This window comes from Aptenodytes forsteri, unplaced genomic scaffold (genome assembly GCF_000699145.1).
Source record: "Aptenodytes forsteri isolate BGI_AS27 unplaced genomic scaffold, ASM69914v1 Scaffold76, whole genome shotgun sequence".
Classification (NCBI taxonomy): Eukaryota; Metazoa; Chordata; class Aves; order Sphenisciformes; family Spheniscidae; genus Aptenodytes; species Aptenodytes forsteri.
The window spans coordinates 4,552,163-4,565,630 of NW_008794444.1; the positions used below are offsets into that span (position 1 = coordinate 4,552,163).

Sequence of the window (13,468 nt, forward strand, 5' to 3'; positions counted from 1 at the left end):
TTTTACATGCCTCCTTTTTTTCCCCCCCCCCCCCCCCCTCCAAAGACGCGTGTCCTGTGCCATTCACTCTCCTTCCTCTCAGATGCCTCCAGAAGCTACATGTGACTATGAGAAGCAGGGTGTATTCTTTCCTAGTTTCTTCCTTATATGATCCATAGTTTGCTCTGAGTGTACGAATTTCTGAATTTCCCCTGCCCTGTCTGAGATGGTGTTTCTTGCAGCTGGCAGGCTCCCACAGCTGGAGCTCAGGGCTGGTGCCTCCCTGCATCCCCTCAGTGCGGCTGCACGGGAAGCAAGTCTTCATGAGCCCCCAGTTGCACTCGTACATCTCTACCCCCCTTCCTCTCTAGGTCCACCTCATGGACACACTAAATTTGTCTGTTTGCTCCTCCTGTGATGAGCTTAGTGAAGGAGTTTCTTAAACCAGAAGAACGTTGTGAATATCTGGGGAACAGATCCTCAATTTATTTGTATCCCATCCCCATTTCAAGTGCAGGGTTGGGTCAGCCTCCACACACGAAGCTGGCTTTGCTGCCTCCTCTCTCATTTTTTGTCTCTCTTCCATCATGCGTTGCCTTCACAGGCAGCATTTGCACAGGACCGCTCGCTGTGCCGAAGGCAAGTCTTGCTCCTTGGCTCAGTGCTCGAGATGAGAAGTTACAGCCCTTGCCCCAGCCAGAAAGTGGGTGATTTCTAAGGCAAAGACAGGGTGTGATTTTGTAGTCCAGACCTGTTGCTCTGATGGCAGTCTGGAAAGGATGGAGTCTGGAAGAGGCTGCCAGCACAGCATGTCCAGAAATAGGTCTACATGGACAACCACCAAAGGGAAAACTCATGTCCTGAACCCATCTGGACCATGGGGTTGCAAGCAGAACTGTAGATAGCGCTGTAGGCTGGTACATAGCAGATAGCAGACCTCTTCCCTCTTGATAGCAGGTGTTTTGTTTGAGGGCAGTGACCCTGTGGTCTTGGCCTCTCGGTTCTCATGGCCAGTGAGTCCCTGAGAGGGCAGAAGGTTGGTGCTTCCCCGGGGCAGGGAGCGAGAGGAGAGCTACGAGGGAGCCTGCAGCATCCCTGCCAACTGGGACATGCTTTGGTCAAAGCACATTCACAGCAGGGAGCAGATCCACTGCCCAGGGGGGAAGGGACAAAGTAAATGGTTTTTTACTGACCCAGGCAGAGCTGTGTGTTATTTGAACTGAGGTCAGAAGCCACAAGCCAGGTGGGCTGGAAAAAATGTTCAGAAGGAGGCTCCTTCCTGCAGGCAGGCAGCGCTCAGTGTGCTTTCAAACCTTTCTCTTTAAACTGTATTTTCCTTCTTGGAACAATACCTTTTTCCCAGTTTAGTCTGTGTTTTCATAGAGCATTGCTTTAGGAAGTGGCCGTTTGGTATCTATTTGACGTGCTCGCTTTCAGGAGAGAAGGTCGAGGAGTCCCACCGCAAGCACCTGGCTGATGCAGGTCCAGCACAAGTACCGTGTGCTTCACAGCAAAAGCGTGGGATGTAGAAATGAGGGAGAGGGAAGGGCACACGCTGGTGAAGAAATGCAGTCAGAATAGCTCGGAGGACCACAGAGCAGCGCTCATCTGCTCCTTCTGTCTCATCCCTCGCCACCTTCAGCACCCTCTTCCCTCTGTATTTTTTTCTCTGAGCTCTGGTGGAGCTCTGACAAGACTGCTGTCGTGGCTTTGTACCACCCTTCCTTCGCTGGGGTGGACCATCCTGTCCTGCAGCCCTTCCTCACCAGGGGCTTTTGGGCATCTTCATGGGGTGTTTCTCCTCTGGGCTCCCTCCAGGTGATCCAAGTCTCCGGGCACTGGCCTGTGCTCAGGACCTGCTATGGCACACATGGGCATAAGTTAAAAATAACAATGTTTTATTAATGTTAGGGATGTTTTATTAAGCAGTCTTTCTCTTTTTTCTTTTTTCTGTTTCTTTTTTTTTCTTTTTTTGAAGTATAAAATAATTTTTCCTTTACTTGCCTGTGGAAAAAGTTATTTCCACTTTTGCATGTCCCACCAGATTCAGAAGGAGCTATTAAAGCCTTCAAAACAGCTGAAACCAGCATTTTAGTACCTATGAAAGTCCCTGATTCAAACTCTGATTCCTAACAGGCTTGTCAGGTCTGTAGACGGGGTAGATCCCAGGGGAAAACTGGAACTGTTTCTCACTGGTACAAATCTGTTGTTTCTGTCTCTGGGGGCCTGAAAATAGCCTTTGATTATTTTTTCCTGTGGACAGGAGTTATGGTGCAGGCTGTATACTGTCAGTCCTGGCATTCAAGCAAAGCAGTTGATGGCAGGACAGCGTGGAGAAGTAATGCTCCTAGGAGGGACTGTTTTAAAACAGAAAGCATCTCTCTACATGACTCAGAACAGAGGACCCATAAGGGCAGCTGAGTTTTCAGAAGGCACAAAAGGAAAGAGAGGGCAGGCAGTGTTTAAATCAGGCTTTTCCATATCTTCACCCACCACACAGCAGCCCGTGCCCTCCCCCTAAGCAAGGGTCCGCGGCGCCGAAGGCACCGTGTGTGATCTGGAGATCACAGGCAGCTTCAGAGACGGAGCTTGTGTTTGTGTTGCGCTAAAAGAGGTGTAAGAGATTGGCTATAAACCCAACACAGGTATGATGAGATGGGAGCGATAATTGGACATGGCAAAACCGTTCTCGTCAGGCCGGCGGAGCTTGCAGTGCTTTGTAGTTATCAAACGCTGTCACCTAAACGGCTGAGGCAGAGGGGCTGCCTCTGAAGGGACCGACGGTGGAAGCTCACTGGGATGCCCGTCGTGCAAACACCGATGCCTTTGCCAGGGATGCCACGGCGTTTCTGTCCTGATCAAGCACCTTGCACAGCAGCGTCTCTTCCGTGGCGAGCTCACTCTTCTCCTCGCTGCCGAGGACTGGTGATTCAGAGCCGTGGCTGATAACTCAGACAGGCACTGGGGGCAATTAGAAAGTCTCGCTCTTCTAAGACTGCGGAGAGGAGGAAGGATGGGTCCATGGGCATCGCCAGCTCACTGTGCGGCGGTGCCAGGTATTCCTGCTCCAAGGGGCTGTCTAACTCCTGCTGGAAACAGTTGTTCACATATTCCTTCCGGAATTGTTAATGCAAATCTCTGTGAAAAAAATACCACTTTGATAAACCTCTTGTGATAGAAAGACGCCAACTGCATTTCGGTTTCAGATCTTGAATTCTGAGCTGATTTCTGAATTGGCATGATTCCTCCTCATTGCGCAACCATTACGAGCTGGATAAAATCAGCAGCTAGTCTGTTATAAAAAAGGGGGTTTAGTGCCAGATACTCATAAAAAGGAAAGCCATAACTTGCAGTGATAAAGTGCTAGCTGCGACCGATGGGCCAAATGTGCTGATGTACACTGGTACAGCGTATTGGCATGTCAGAGACGCACAGGGAGGCAAATAAGTGTCATAGCTGGGGCTGTTAAATCTTATTTTAACCACTTCAAGCAGCTGAGCACCCTGTCTCATAAATATAGTAGCATTGCATAGTCTTCCTATATATCTAGTCACTATGCATTGCTGTCTGTGTATAAATTAATTCTTCATATATCATTATGACTATACAAGCAAGAAAGCCACCTGATGTCTCTGTAATGCTAATTGTTGAACTGTCTCTTTTTCTCCTTTGAAGTCCCACCCAATTTGACTGTTCCTCAAGAAAAGTCACCCCTGGTCACCCGGGAAGGGGACACGATCGAGCTGCAGTGCCAGGTGACAGGGAAGCCCAAGCCCATCATTCTCTGGTCCCGAGCGGACAAGGAGGTCGCGATGCCGGATGGGGCGATGCAGACAGAGAGCTATGATGGGATCCTGAGGATAGTGAACGTGTCCAGGGAGATGACGGGGACCTACAGGTGCCAGACCAGCCAATACAACGGGTTTAATGTGAAACCCAGAGAAGCTTTGGTACAGCTCATTGTACAGTGTAAGTAGACCCTTATTTTCTTTCTGTGTGGTTTTGCTGAGAAAAAGAAGTTGATTTATTTCTCCCCTAAATACACAGCAGCAAGAGTCTTATGCTTGTTAACGTTTTTGATGCTGTGTTGTTTGGCTCTGTAGTTCCCTGAATCCATGATTTTAATGTAAATACAGAAGTAAAGATAACATAGGAGTATCATTTATATTAAAAAAAAAAAAGTGTGAGGCAATCATTATTTTCCCAACGCCTAGCTTTAAATTTCTTGACATAGGAACAAGCACAGGAGGTAGGAGGATATATTTCTATAAACGCAGATCTGATACGGATCTCATTTGTTGATACTGTGTAAAACAAGAAGAAAAAAATGAGAGAAAGAGCTGTTCCATCTTAGCTGATTTGCATGCGGATCTGCATAGTCTGCTCTGACTCTGAATGTGAACCATCAGCATCAGGAATGGGAAGGAAAACGTAAGGGGAAATCAATTATTTTGGAAATGCTTGGCGTTTATTATTGGAAAATGAAAAGTCTGGTTTGATGGGAAATAATGAGCCATTCTTTGTTGCTGTGTATCTGATAAAGATGACTTTCATGTGTCTGTTGTATTGTTGGTACTTATTTTCACTTTTTTATAAAGTGACTTGTGCAGCCCTCATTTATTCTGGTTTCAGATGCCCAAATACTATGGCAGATTTTCTTTGTAACAGCGTTCTGTGCTCAGCACAACTGACCTCTTTTGGGGCCTCCAGGGATAAGATGCTGCAATATACATAGTTATTACTAATAATCAACTGATTTGTTTTTTCCAAGGTCTGTTGTATAACAAATTATTTATGCACTTGATTACATGTTGTGGTATCTGCAGCGCTTTCATCAGAGCTATTTACTGGTGCGCCGGCACAGCTTTTTATCAAAGCATGCTTCTGTCCCAGCCAGCACTCACGTGGATTAATGACACCAAGAGCCTCCTGAGAGTCAAGCCTGCAGGCAAGCTGGAGCCTTCTTGCTTGGGCTTCTCCTGGTTGTGGGTTCATCTGCATTAGGACTGGCTTCATCCCACCTGCACTGATGTGTCTGAATTGGGAGGAGAGGCGTCTTTGGCTCCGTCTCTAGAGATTGCAGAAAATGGCTTGGATCTTAGATCATCCTCCGGAGAGGTCTGTCTTTCCCTATAGAGCGTAAAAGGATCAAGGGGGATTAGCCTCCTACGGATGGCAGTTTTAAAGCACATGGATTGTTGTAGGGATGACTGGCTCCTGTATGAATGGGCTGGACCAGCCTGCATGAGCTGCCTTAATTCAGAGCTGTGGTAGCACTGGGGAGCCCTTGCTGAGACAAGAATTTTTACTCGTGTCATTATTACTAGGATCGTGGTTATTCTGATGATGGCTTTTGCGGTTATCATGACTAGGACTACGCCTGATGACACACAGCTTCTCCTTCAGATCTCCTATAACAAGCCGTCATCATTACAGGTGTTTAATTTTAGCTGCACAGAAAAGGTGATTTACTGAAGGTAAACGTCATGAAAAGGTAGAAGATGAAAGGCATGGAAGGGCAGAATGTAGGATATGTGGACGGGGCCCCAAGTCTGTCCTGTCACTGGACGTGCCACCAGGGAACAGGTCATTGTCAGGGCTGACAGAGCTGGTGGTACCATGTCCTGGGCCCTCGCAGCATGAACGGTGCGAGAGAGGAGGGGTCGATGCTGGGGAAAACGCAAAGAGCAGCAGCACAAAGCCAATGCAGGGGTTTTCAGTTGCTGCGGTTTATCAGGTGTATGCACAGAGGCTGGATGTGGTATATTTTGGCTGCCACAACTTTGCTGGGACATGTCTTTGCTATCCATTGCAAACATTAAAAACACAAGAAAAGATTGCTCAGTACGGTTGTAAATTAAAGAAAACCAGGGATGTGAAAACTTGCTGTGATACTCCCCAGCCTGTTGCTCTTGGGACGCTGGGTTGGGAGGACGGCAGCAGTGTGGCTCATAGAAATGGTTGACTAAGACTGGTTCCTCAGAGAGCAACAGTGATGGGTGAGAAAGGTGATAATGTGCAAGATTTTCGGATAGCTTGGACTAAAGATTGGCCTGTGTGGTGTTGCAGGCCTTGATGGTCTTGAACGGCAGAGAGGAAACATGAATAATAAACTCAGTAAGAGCTGATTCGCAGAGTCCCCTGTGAATCTGCGAACAAGAACCACTATACAAACAGTGGAGCAATGGTCCTCATGAATAAGGAGGAGGGAAAGTGGCTTCTTTCCCCTTTTCTGTCACCGATTTGCTCTGAGAACTGGAAAATATTTTTTTTTTCTGGCCACTCGGATCCTCCATCTTAGCCATTTAGTGTTTATTCTCTTTTTGTCAGTGTACATCATCTTTTCCGTATGTCTGTGCAGAGTCCAGCATGGTTATTATAACATCCTGGTTTGGGCTGGTTGCGATGATGCGTGGGTGATGAACATGTGGATGATGGAGGCTTCTTCAAGTGATTCAGTTCATGTACAAATACGCATGTGGAGGGTAATAAAAAGGCAAGCAGGACCTTCAGTGGGAAAGCTCTGGAGGTAAATCCACTCCAGCAGTTAGAAGCAGCAAACCCACAAAGTAATGGCCAGGGCAAGCTGGCCATCCCGTCCCCAGTGCCAAGACTTTCTCATCTAATCCTTGGGAGCGTTATGAGCCCAGAAGGAGCTCTGTTTCATGTGTTTTCAGGTAATAAAAGTAATTTTCAGCTGTGCTTGCTTTTCTTTTTTTTTTTTAATCTTCAGAAGCTCAATGCACTGGGGGTTACTGGAAGAACAAGAAGCACTCTTGACATGGCTCTGTATAACAGCTGTGATGTGTCCCACATTTTGCCCTGGAAGACTTTATTTCAAGTCTTTTGCAGTCATAGAAATTCTTCTATTTATCCACCGAGCTCTGCATTGTTTATCCTGGTCTCCATTTCAAAGCTTTTAAGCAGATGCTGTTATTATCTTCAGCAGGGAGGTAATCATGCGTTTCATGTTAGAGGAAGGGATGGCTGAATCTGGGTCTTGGGGAATGTTTCCCAGGATATGGATGTGGACTTCCCACCAGCTGCACTTCTTCAGGCCCTGAGCCAGTCCCTGATGGACCCAGTGGGATGACTCTCGCTGACTTCCAAGGGCTGGTGGATGCATTGCTTGGATTGCTATTATTTTACAATATTTTACTGGCAGGAAAAAAGCTCTGGTTTTATGTATTTTTAGTGCTGCGTTGGATGCAGCAGTTCACATATTCTGAAAGAGAGGAGAGACACAATTTGGAAATGGTTATAATAAGCAGGAGTATAACAGGTATTTACAGGAGATTTTTCTTTAATCTGTTCCTGTTTAGAATTCTACTCACTTTATTCAGATCCTAGCAAGTGACAATTTGGAGACGAATGGACAAAGCAGATATTATGTAATGCTTTGATTATTTTTCTTGTGGGAGGAAAGTACGTGTGTTCACATCGACTTCAGCATCATTTTCCGTAACCAGCGTAGCATTTATTCAGTTGTCATAAAAATCAGTTCCTTTCAGTAATTTTGCAATATTTATTTTAAATGCTTGTATCAGTTATAAACAGGGAAAAATATTTGATGAAACACTTTTATTTCTGTAATAACTCATTGATTTTACTTTGTATATGGTGCGTGGGTGTGTGAGCAGATACGTTCGTGGACGTTGGTAGCTGGGTACATTCCCATTCTCTAGGGCGTCAGAAGAGTTTCTGCTTGTGGGAGTAGGACTTTCTGTCTCACCCAAGTGGTGTATTAGTCTATTTTGCTCCACGGGGTAAATCTTTCAGTGGAACTGCTGCTCTAGGTCACATCCCTTGGTTCAAACTAAAGAAAAATTAAGGGTAAATTCAAAGAGAAAGACATTTTTTTAATTTGACCCACTCTCAGTTCATCTGACCAGTTTTAACAGAGTTTTTCTTTTCCTCTCCTCTCCTCTCTTTTCCTCTGCCATCCCTTTAACCCCATGCTCAGTGTTTTCAGGATCCCAGACTATGAGTTCTCTAGGAAAATGACTGGTTTCTGTGCTTTGTCACAGTTTGGCCTCAAGTCGTGGTTTAAGACTTTTGATTTTTCATGTTTACCGTCAAATTCTACCATTTCTAATAGGAAATTGCAAAGGCATCATCCTTTGCAACCAAAAGGAAAGGAAGACTCATCTCTCTTAGCCCAGTCTGTTGCACAAGACGTGGTCAGTGTGCTTTTCGGTACGCTTTGAGTCATGCAATCCTTGTCACGTCTTGAAGTGATTGTGCAACAGTAGAATACAGCACAGAAGATACTTGTTTTGAGGTCTAATTGAGTAGGCCTCGGAGAGGCATTTAACTGAAAATTTTAACCATCTGCAAGTTAGGTACCTGTGCTCCCTGCGTGGCTATGGAGAGCGAAGCATCCACAGAAAGCAGCAGAGCCTGTCCTAAGGAAAGTGTCTGGTATGCTTTTCCTTTGTCCCAGTTCCCTATCTGTAAAATGGAGACAACAGTTCCTGCCCTAAAGGTTTTGCAGACGAGATTCTGAGGATGCTGTAGTAATGAAAGACGTGCAATATCTGATTTGATCAATAAACCCTGTATCCTTTGCTTATTGCTATTTTTATCCTGTGCTGTTTTCTCTTAGGTGTGTTGGCACTCATCACAAGCTATGGGCTTTACTGTTTTTGATCTTTATTTTTTTGGTAGATTTTGTGAGCCCCGCTAGCTTTTCTCCGAGAGATTAATTAGGATCATGGAAGTGCAGCACCAGCAGCAAGAAGAGCTAAACACCTTCCATGGGATTTGGTCGCTGTTGTTACTCTACTGTCCACCTCCCATGGCAGATTAGAGAAGACCTCTGGGGGAAGAACAAGACTAAAAGACCACCCTGTAAAGTACTTGCATTCATTTCTCGCTCTTCTTTGCCTTCCCCCACAGAATAAAAGAAGGATGAAGCTAGTCGTGATGCTAGGGGCAGAGCTGAGGGAGGTCTGTCATCGTAGATAAGTCATCGGCAGAGCCTGGTCTGTGAAGTCCTGCCAGCACGGGTTCCCCAAGAGCTGTGCGAGCAGAGACAGCATTTGGAGAGCAGAGATTTTCCCAGGACCCATGGATGTTGTCTTGGCGTCTCTGCCCTGGAGAGGAGCGGGCAGCACTAAATAGCCTGGTTTGCTGTGCAGCCGGCACCCCTGCGCCTGCCTTTGCAGGGACGTTCTGCCTGTTTCTTACCCGTGACTGGGCTCTTTTGAATGTGCTGTCATCTATAGCGTGGTCAATGTATGAGCCCTTCAGAGAATGGCTTTTATCCTTCTGTATCTTCCTTCCACATTTTTGCATGGGGAAGGTCATTTGCTGGGTTCGGGAGGATCCCTTCAGCAGGTTTAAATGACGTGAGCAGTTTACCGGGAGGGCTGGGCTAACCGTGCAAAATCAGCCTCGCAAAGCAGCTGTGCCAGCGTTTAACTAGTTCATCTCCCAAGTGTGGTCTGCTGCGTGCCTGCGAGTGGGAAAGGGATGCTGAGTGGGGCAGAGGAGACACGTATGTGACTGTTTAGAGACCTGTGCTGGCCCATGGTGACTTACGGTGCTCGTGCAACGGCACTGTTGATATTGTTGTTTTGGTGCTGAAAGACGCGCTGCTCGTTTCCCCCAAAGCTAGTGCTCAAAGATGAAAGATGCTGGTCCAGACAGAGCCCCAGCTCCTGCTGAAGCTTGTGCCTGCCTTTGGGGTATCCATCAGAAGCCCCGCCAGCCATGAACCTTCCTGCCGTGGGCCCAGGAAGGTCTCTAGGACGTGGCTTTCTTGCTTGGAGTTGAGAGGGTGTCATCTGAAAAGGAAGGGCTCTTCCAGACATGTGCTCCTAAAGGTGGCTTGTCCCAGTTCAGTTTCAGAAGGGCACTAAGACAGTCAAGTGGAAAGTGGGAATGACGTGTGGTGACAATGCTCAGAGCCCTGCCACCTGCTCGCAGCGCCGACCGTTTTCCTGTGTGCAAATTGGGATGAATAAAAGTTAAAATAAATAAATAAATACCTGTTGTTGGCAGACAGGATGCAATCCACTAATAATTTAAATGCACCACTTTTACTGCTGGAAGAGAATGCTTGGAAATAAAAATGCCATCAGGTACAATATAATCAAATGTTCACATCGTGTACCTTATCAAGTGATGATAGCAGGAAGGACAGAATCATTTTTCACAGTGGACATCGCTGCATGTTGGACTTGCGTTTTTATGCTCCGGTTTTACTTTGGTGTTACATAAAATATTGTTTATAATATAAACTGTTTTCCAAAGGCATTGGTCTCCAAGTACTTGTAAAGCCTCTTAAAACATCAAAGATATTTCATGGTAACCTGGTTGGCAGAGCAGTTGGCCACCTTGTGATGCTCTGAATTTTCCTTTCAGTTTGAGTTCCAGTTTATGTATGTCATTCCTACGCGGCAATAAATTCTAAACAACTAATGAAATCACGCTGAAGGGGAACATTCTTCAGGGATTATATCTGAAATGGAACAGAGCTAATTAGTAAGAAATATGAGGCTGAATTATGATCTCAGGTGCATCGTTGCAAATCTGGAGTGTATCAGTGGGGCATAAATTAGTTGTTCGGGTTTTACATCGGCAGGAGAGAGTTCAGAACTGGGTCCGCTTTGCTTTGTTTCTAGATGTTATTTGCAGCTGAGGATGAGAAAAAAAAAATCTTTTATGCTTTAGACAGGCAATTTGGCAGCTCAGAAAAATTGCCGTATCTATTCTGTGGCTGTCTAAATATGTGCCTGATGAAATATTTATACGGAATATTTATATGTAAATATTATATATTATATTATCCAAAATAGAACTAGAATTAATGAGCTTAAAACTCACGGAGATTTAGGAAAGTAATTATGAGAAATTTTTAACAGGTAGGGTGGCTAATCCCTGCAATAATTTGCCAGGAGAATTACTGACTGAGTCCACGGATGTTTGGTTTTTTTTTTGAAGCTGGGTGGACGGAGCCCTGCAGGGAGTGGGAACGGGCGGGAAAGGGGAACGGGGACCAGGAACGCTGCTCTAGTTTGGAGATGTTCACAGTGAGTTCCAGCTCCAGAGAAAAGCGCCCTGTGGTTCCCGGGGCCGTGACAGCAGCTCATTACTTAGGAAGATTTTTGCACTCCAAGTTATTAATTTGTATTGCTGGGCAGAGCCAGGCAAGATAATGGTATTGTTTTGTGAGTGGGGATCAGGAGTGCAAGTAGAACTCCCGGAGAGTGAGACCTTCTACGTTTCCAAATCTGCTTATAAAGTTTTAACTATGGAAATGTGTTAAAAAAGGGGGTAGTCAGGGAATCTCCATAGGTGAGAAGAGTACTTGAATGGAGAAAATGTCTTTATTTTTAAATAAGCACTGAAATCTATTTTTAAGCAGGTTGAAATGATAAAGGAAATCAGTATTTACATGTTACATTTGTTTTATTTACATCATCACAGTTATACCTTTTTTTTTTTTCCTTACGATTAAAGATTTGAGTGGAAGGAGTTGATTAGTATTCAGGACAACTGTTGTAATAATCCAATACATTCCCAGACTGTTTGGTTTATTACTTTCTGAACGACTTCCTTCTCTGTAGATAGGATTTGGTTTTGATTTAGGCAGTTTGTGATGGGAGAGAGGGCAGGCTAAAAGACGGCTTGAACTGGGCCTTGCTCCTTTTATATTTCTGGGCCATTTTTCATGTCTTTTTGGAGTATGGGAATTAATAAATGACGTTAACAACTTTAAAACTTCAAAATATATGTTGCTCCCATTTGCCTTTAACATTTTGGGTTGCTCTCTGAAGTTGCTTTCTCCATCCTGCTGTCTTGTGTCGGAGGAACTCCGCATCCTTGGGCTGCAGGTTTTTCCCAGGGTTGCTCTCTTACGGCACAGATACAGGCTGCCTACCCGAGTCTAAAGATTCAGCCTGCCCTATGGCGATATATATTTAGGCGGTCCAGATACTGTTCCCATTGTCCTTGTGTTTAACCTATGGGTAGAGTTCCTAGCTCCTTAGTTCTTCGACTAGAATTTTTCCATAAAACTCTCTTAGTGCTTTTATGTAAAACAATGGTAAAAATCTCTTCTATAAAATCTTCTGTGAAATATGATGGAGAATGATTTCAGCATAGTGCATAAGCAATTATGGCTTTGTATGTAATTTATCTGTACGGAGCAAGGGAGGAAAAATATATGGAAATAATTGACGGCTTGATGAGCAAAGCAGAATGCTAGGAGCTTTTTGACATTTAGCAAGGTCAAAGGCAATGTGTGTCTAGTCACCTGGAGAGGTAATGAATATACAAACACTGGCAACATGGAAAATTGTAAATGAGAATTATATAATTTGAATTTTTTCTTATTTATATTAAAACTGTAGTCGCTGGGAGAACCTCCTGAGATGTATCTTTTTCTTGTTAGAAACTCCAAAAGACAGCATGGCAGCGAGTACCCCAGAACCTGAAGCAAAACCACGGATGTTATTGCAAAAAATTGAATTATTCGTACAGGTTTCTGTTTGACAATTGGTCATGTAGAAGACAGTCTTACACCACAGAGCAGTTCACAGCAGTGTCGGAGGGCAAGACCGAAGACAGTCTTCTAGACAAAAAGTTTTGTGGCTTTTTAAGAAGTGAGAATGAGAGGAGGAATGGGAGTAGATGTAAATGTTGCATATCTATATTTAAAATATGAAGAATCAGAATTGGGTGTCTTTGAGTGTTCTGCTTCTCCTGGATATGGCATCCAGAGGGTGTCTTTGAATGTTCTGCTTCTCCTGGATATGGCATCCAGGATCTGAGTAGTCAAACTGATAATCTTGGGAGAATGGCACTTTTTAATCCATCAGTATTTCTTTCAGGTTTGTTCACAGAAACTTGCACCCTCCTAACCATGGTAGCTTTTTGCTGACACTGGTGTATTGGTACTTCCACCTCTTTCAAGTTAGCTCCGTGAAGCTAGGCTATCCCCTTGAAACTCAAGAGAGGGAGGATCAGCGTGAAGCAAACAGCATCTGTGCTCCACTAAAAACCTCCAGTGCACATAAACAGTAGGTTGAAATGTGGTGGAGTTCGGGTTTGTTTCCCGCTAATGCAAGGACAAGGTTGTCGTCCCCCCCAGAGCACATGGATGCTCTGATCCTAAATGCCACCAAGCTGGGCAGGAAGCCTCCAGCCTCCTCTGAAAGTCGGGAAGGTCTTGCACGTGCGTCTCTCCCCTCTTGTACATTGAGTGAACCCAGCACCTTTCTGTGATGTTTCACCCCACTTCTTCCCAACATGGGTTTTAGGATTGGATAAATAGTTGTTGGGTGGTGCCTTGTCCAATAGTTTCATGACTAACGCAGGGGGGTGGAAAGGCTGTGGAAATCTGTGGGAAACAGGATGGAGCCAGCACCAGAGAAGCTACGGAGGAGAGTGTCTGCACACACTGAAGTAAACTCCCTGGCCTTCATGCAGATTTGGTATCCCTGAAGGTCTGGGACACCCAGGGACATCCTGCTGCCGACTG

At 45.2% G+C, this 13,468-nt stretch overlaps 1 protein-coding gene across 1 annotated transcript in view; it reads left to right on the forward strand.

The window, feature by feature from the left end:
- The window catches only part of MDGA2 (MAM domain containing glycosylphosphatidylinositol anchor 2), a 258,623-nt gene that overhangs the window by 122,651 nt on the left and 122,504 nt on the right, over nt 1–13,468 (forward strand). Inside the window, exon 7 of the mRNA XM_009289913.1 lies at nt 3,655–3,948. Coding sequence (XP_009288188.1) covers nt 3,655–3,948 — 294 coding nt within the window. The remainder of the gene's footprint in view (nt 1–3,654; nt 3,949–13,468) is intronic.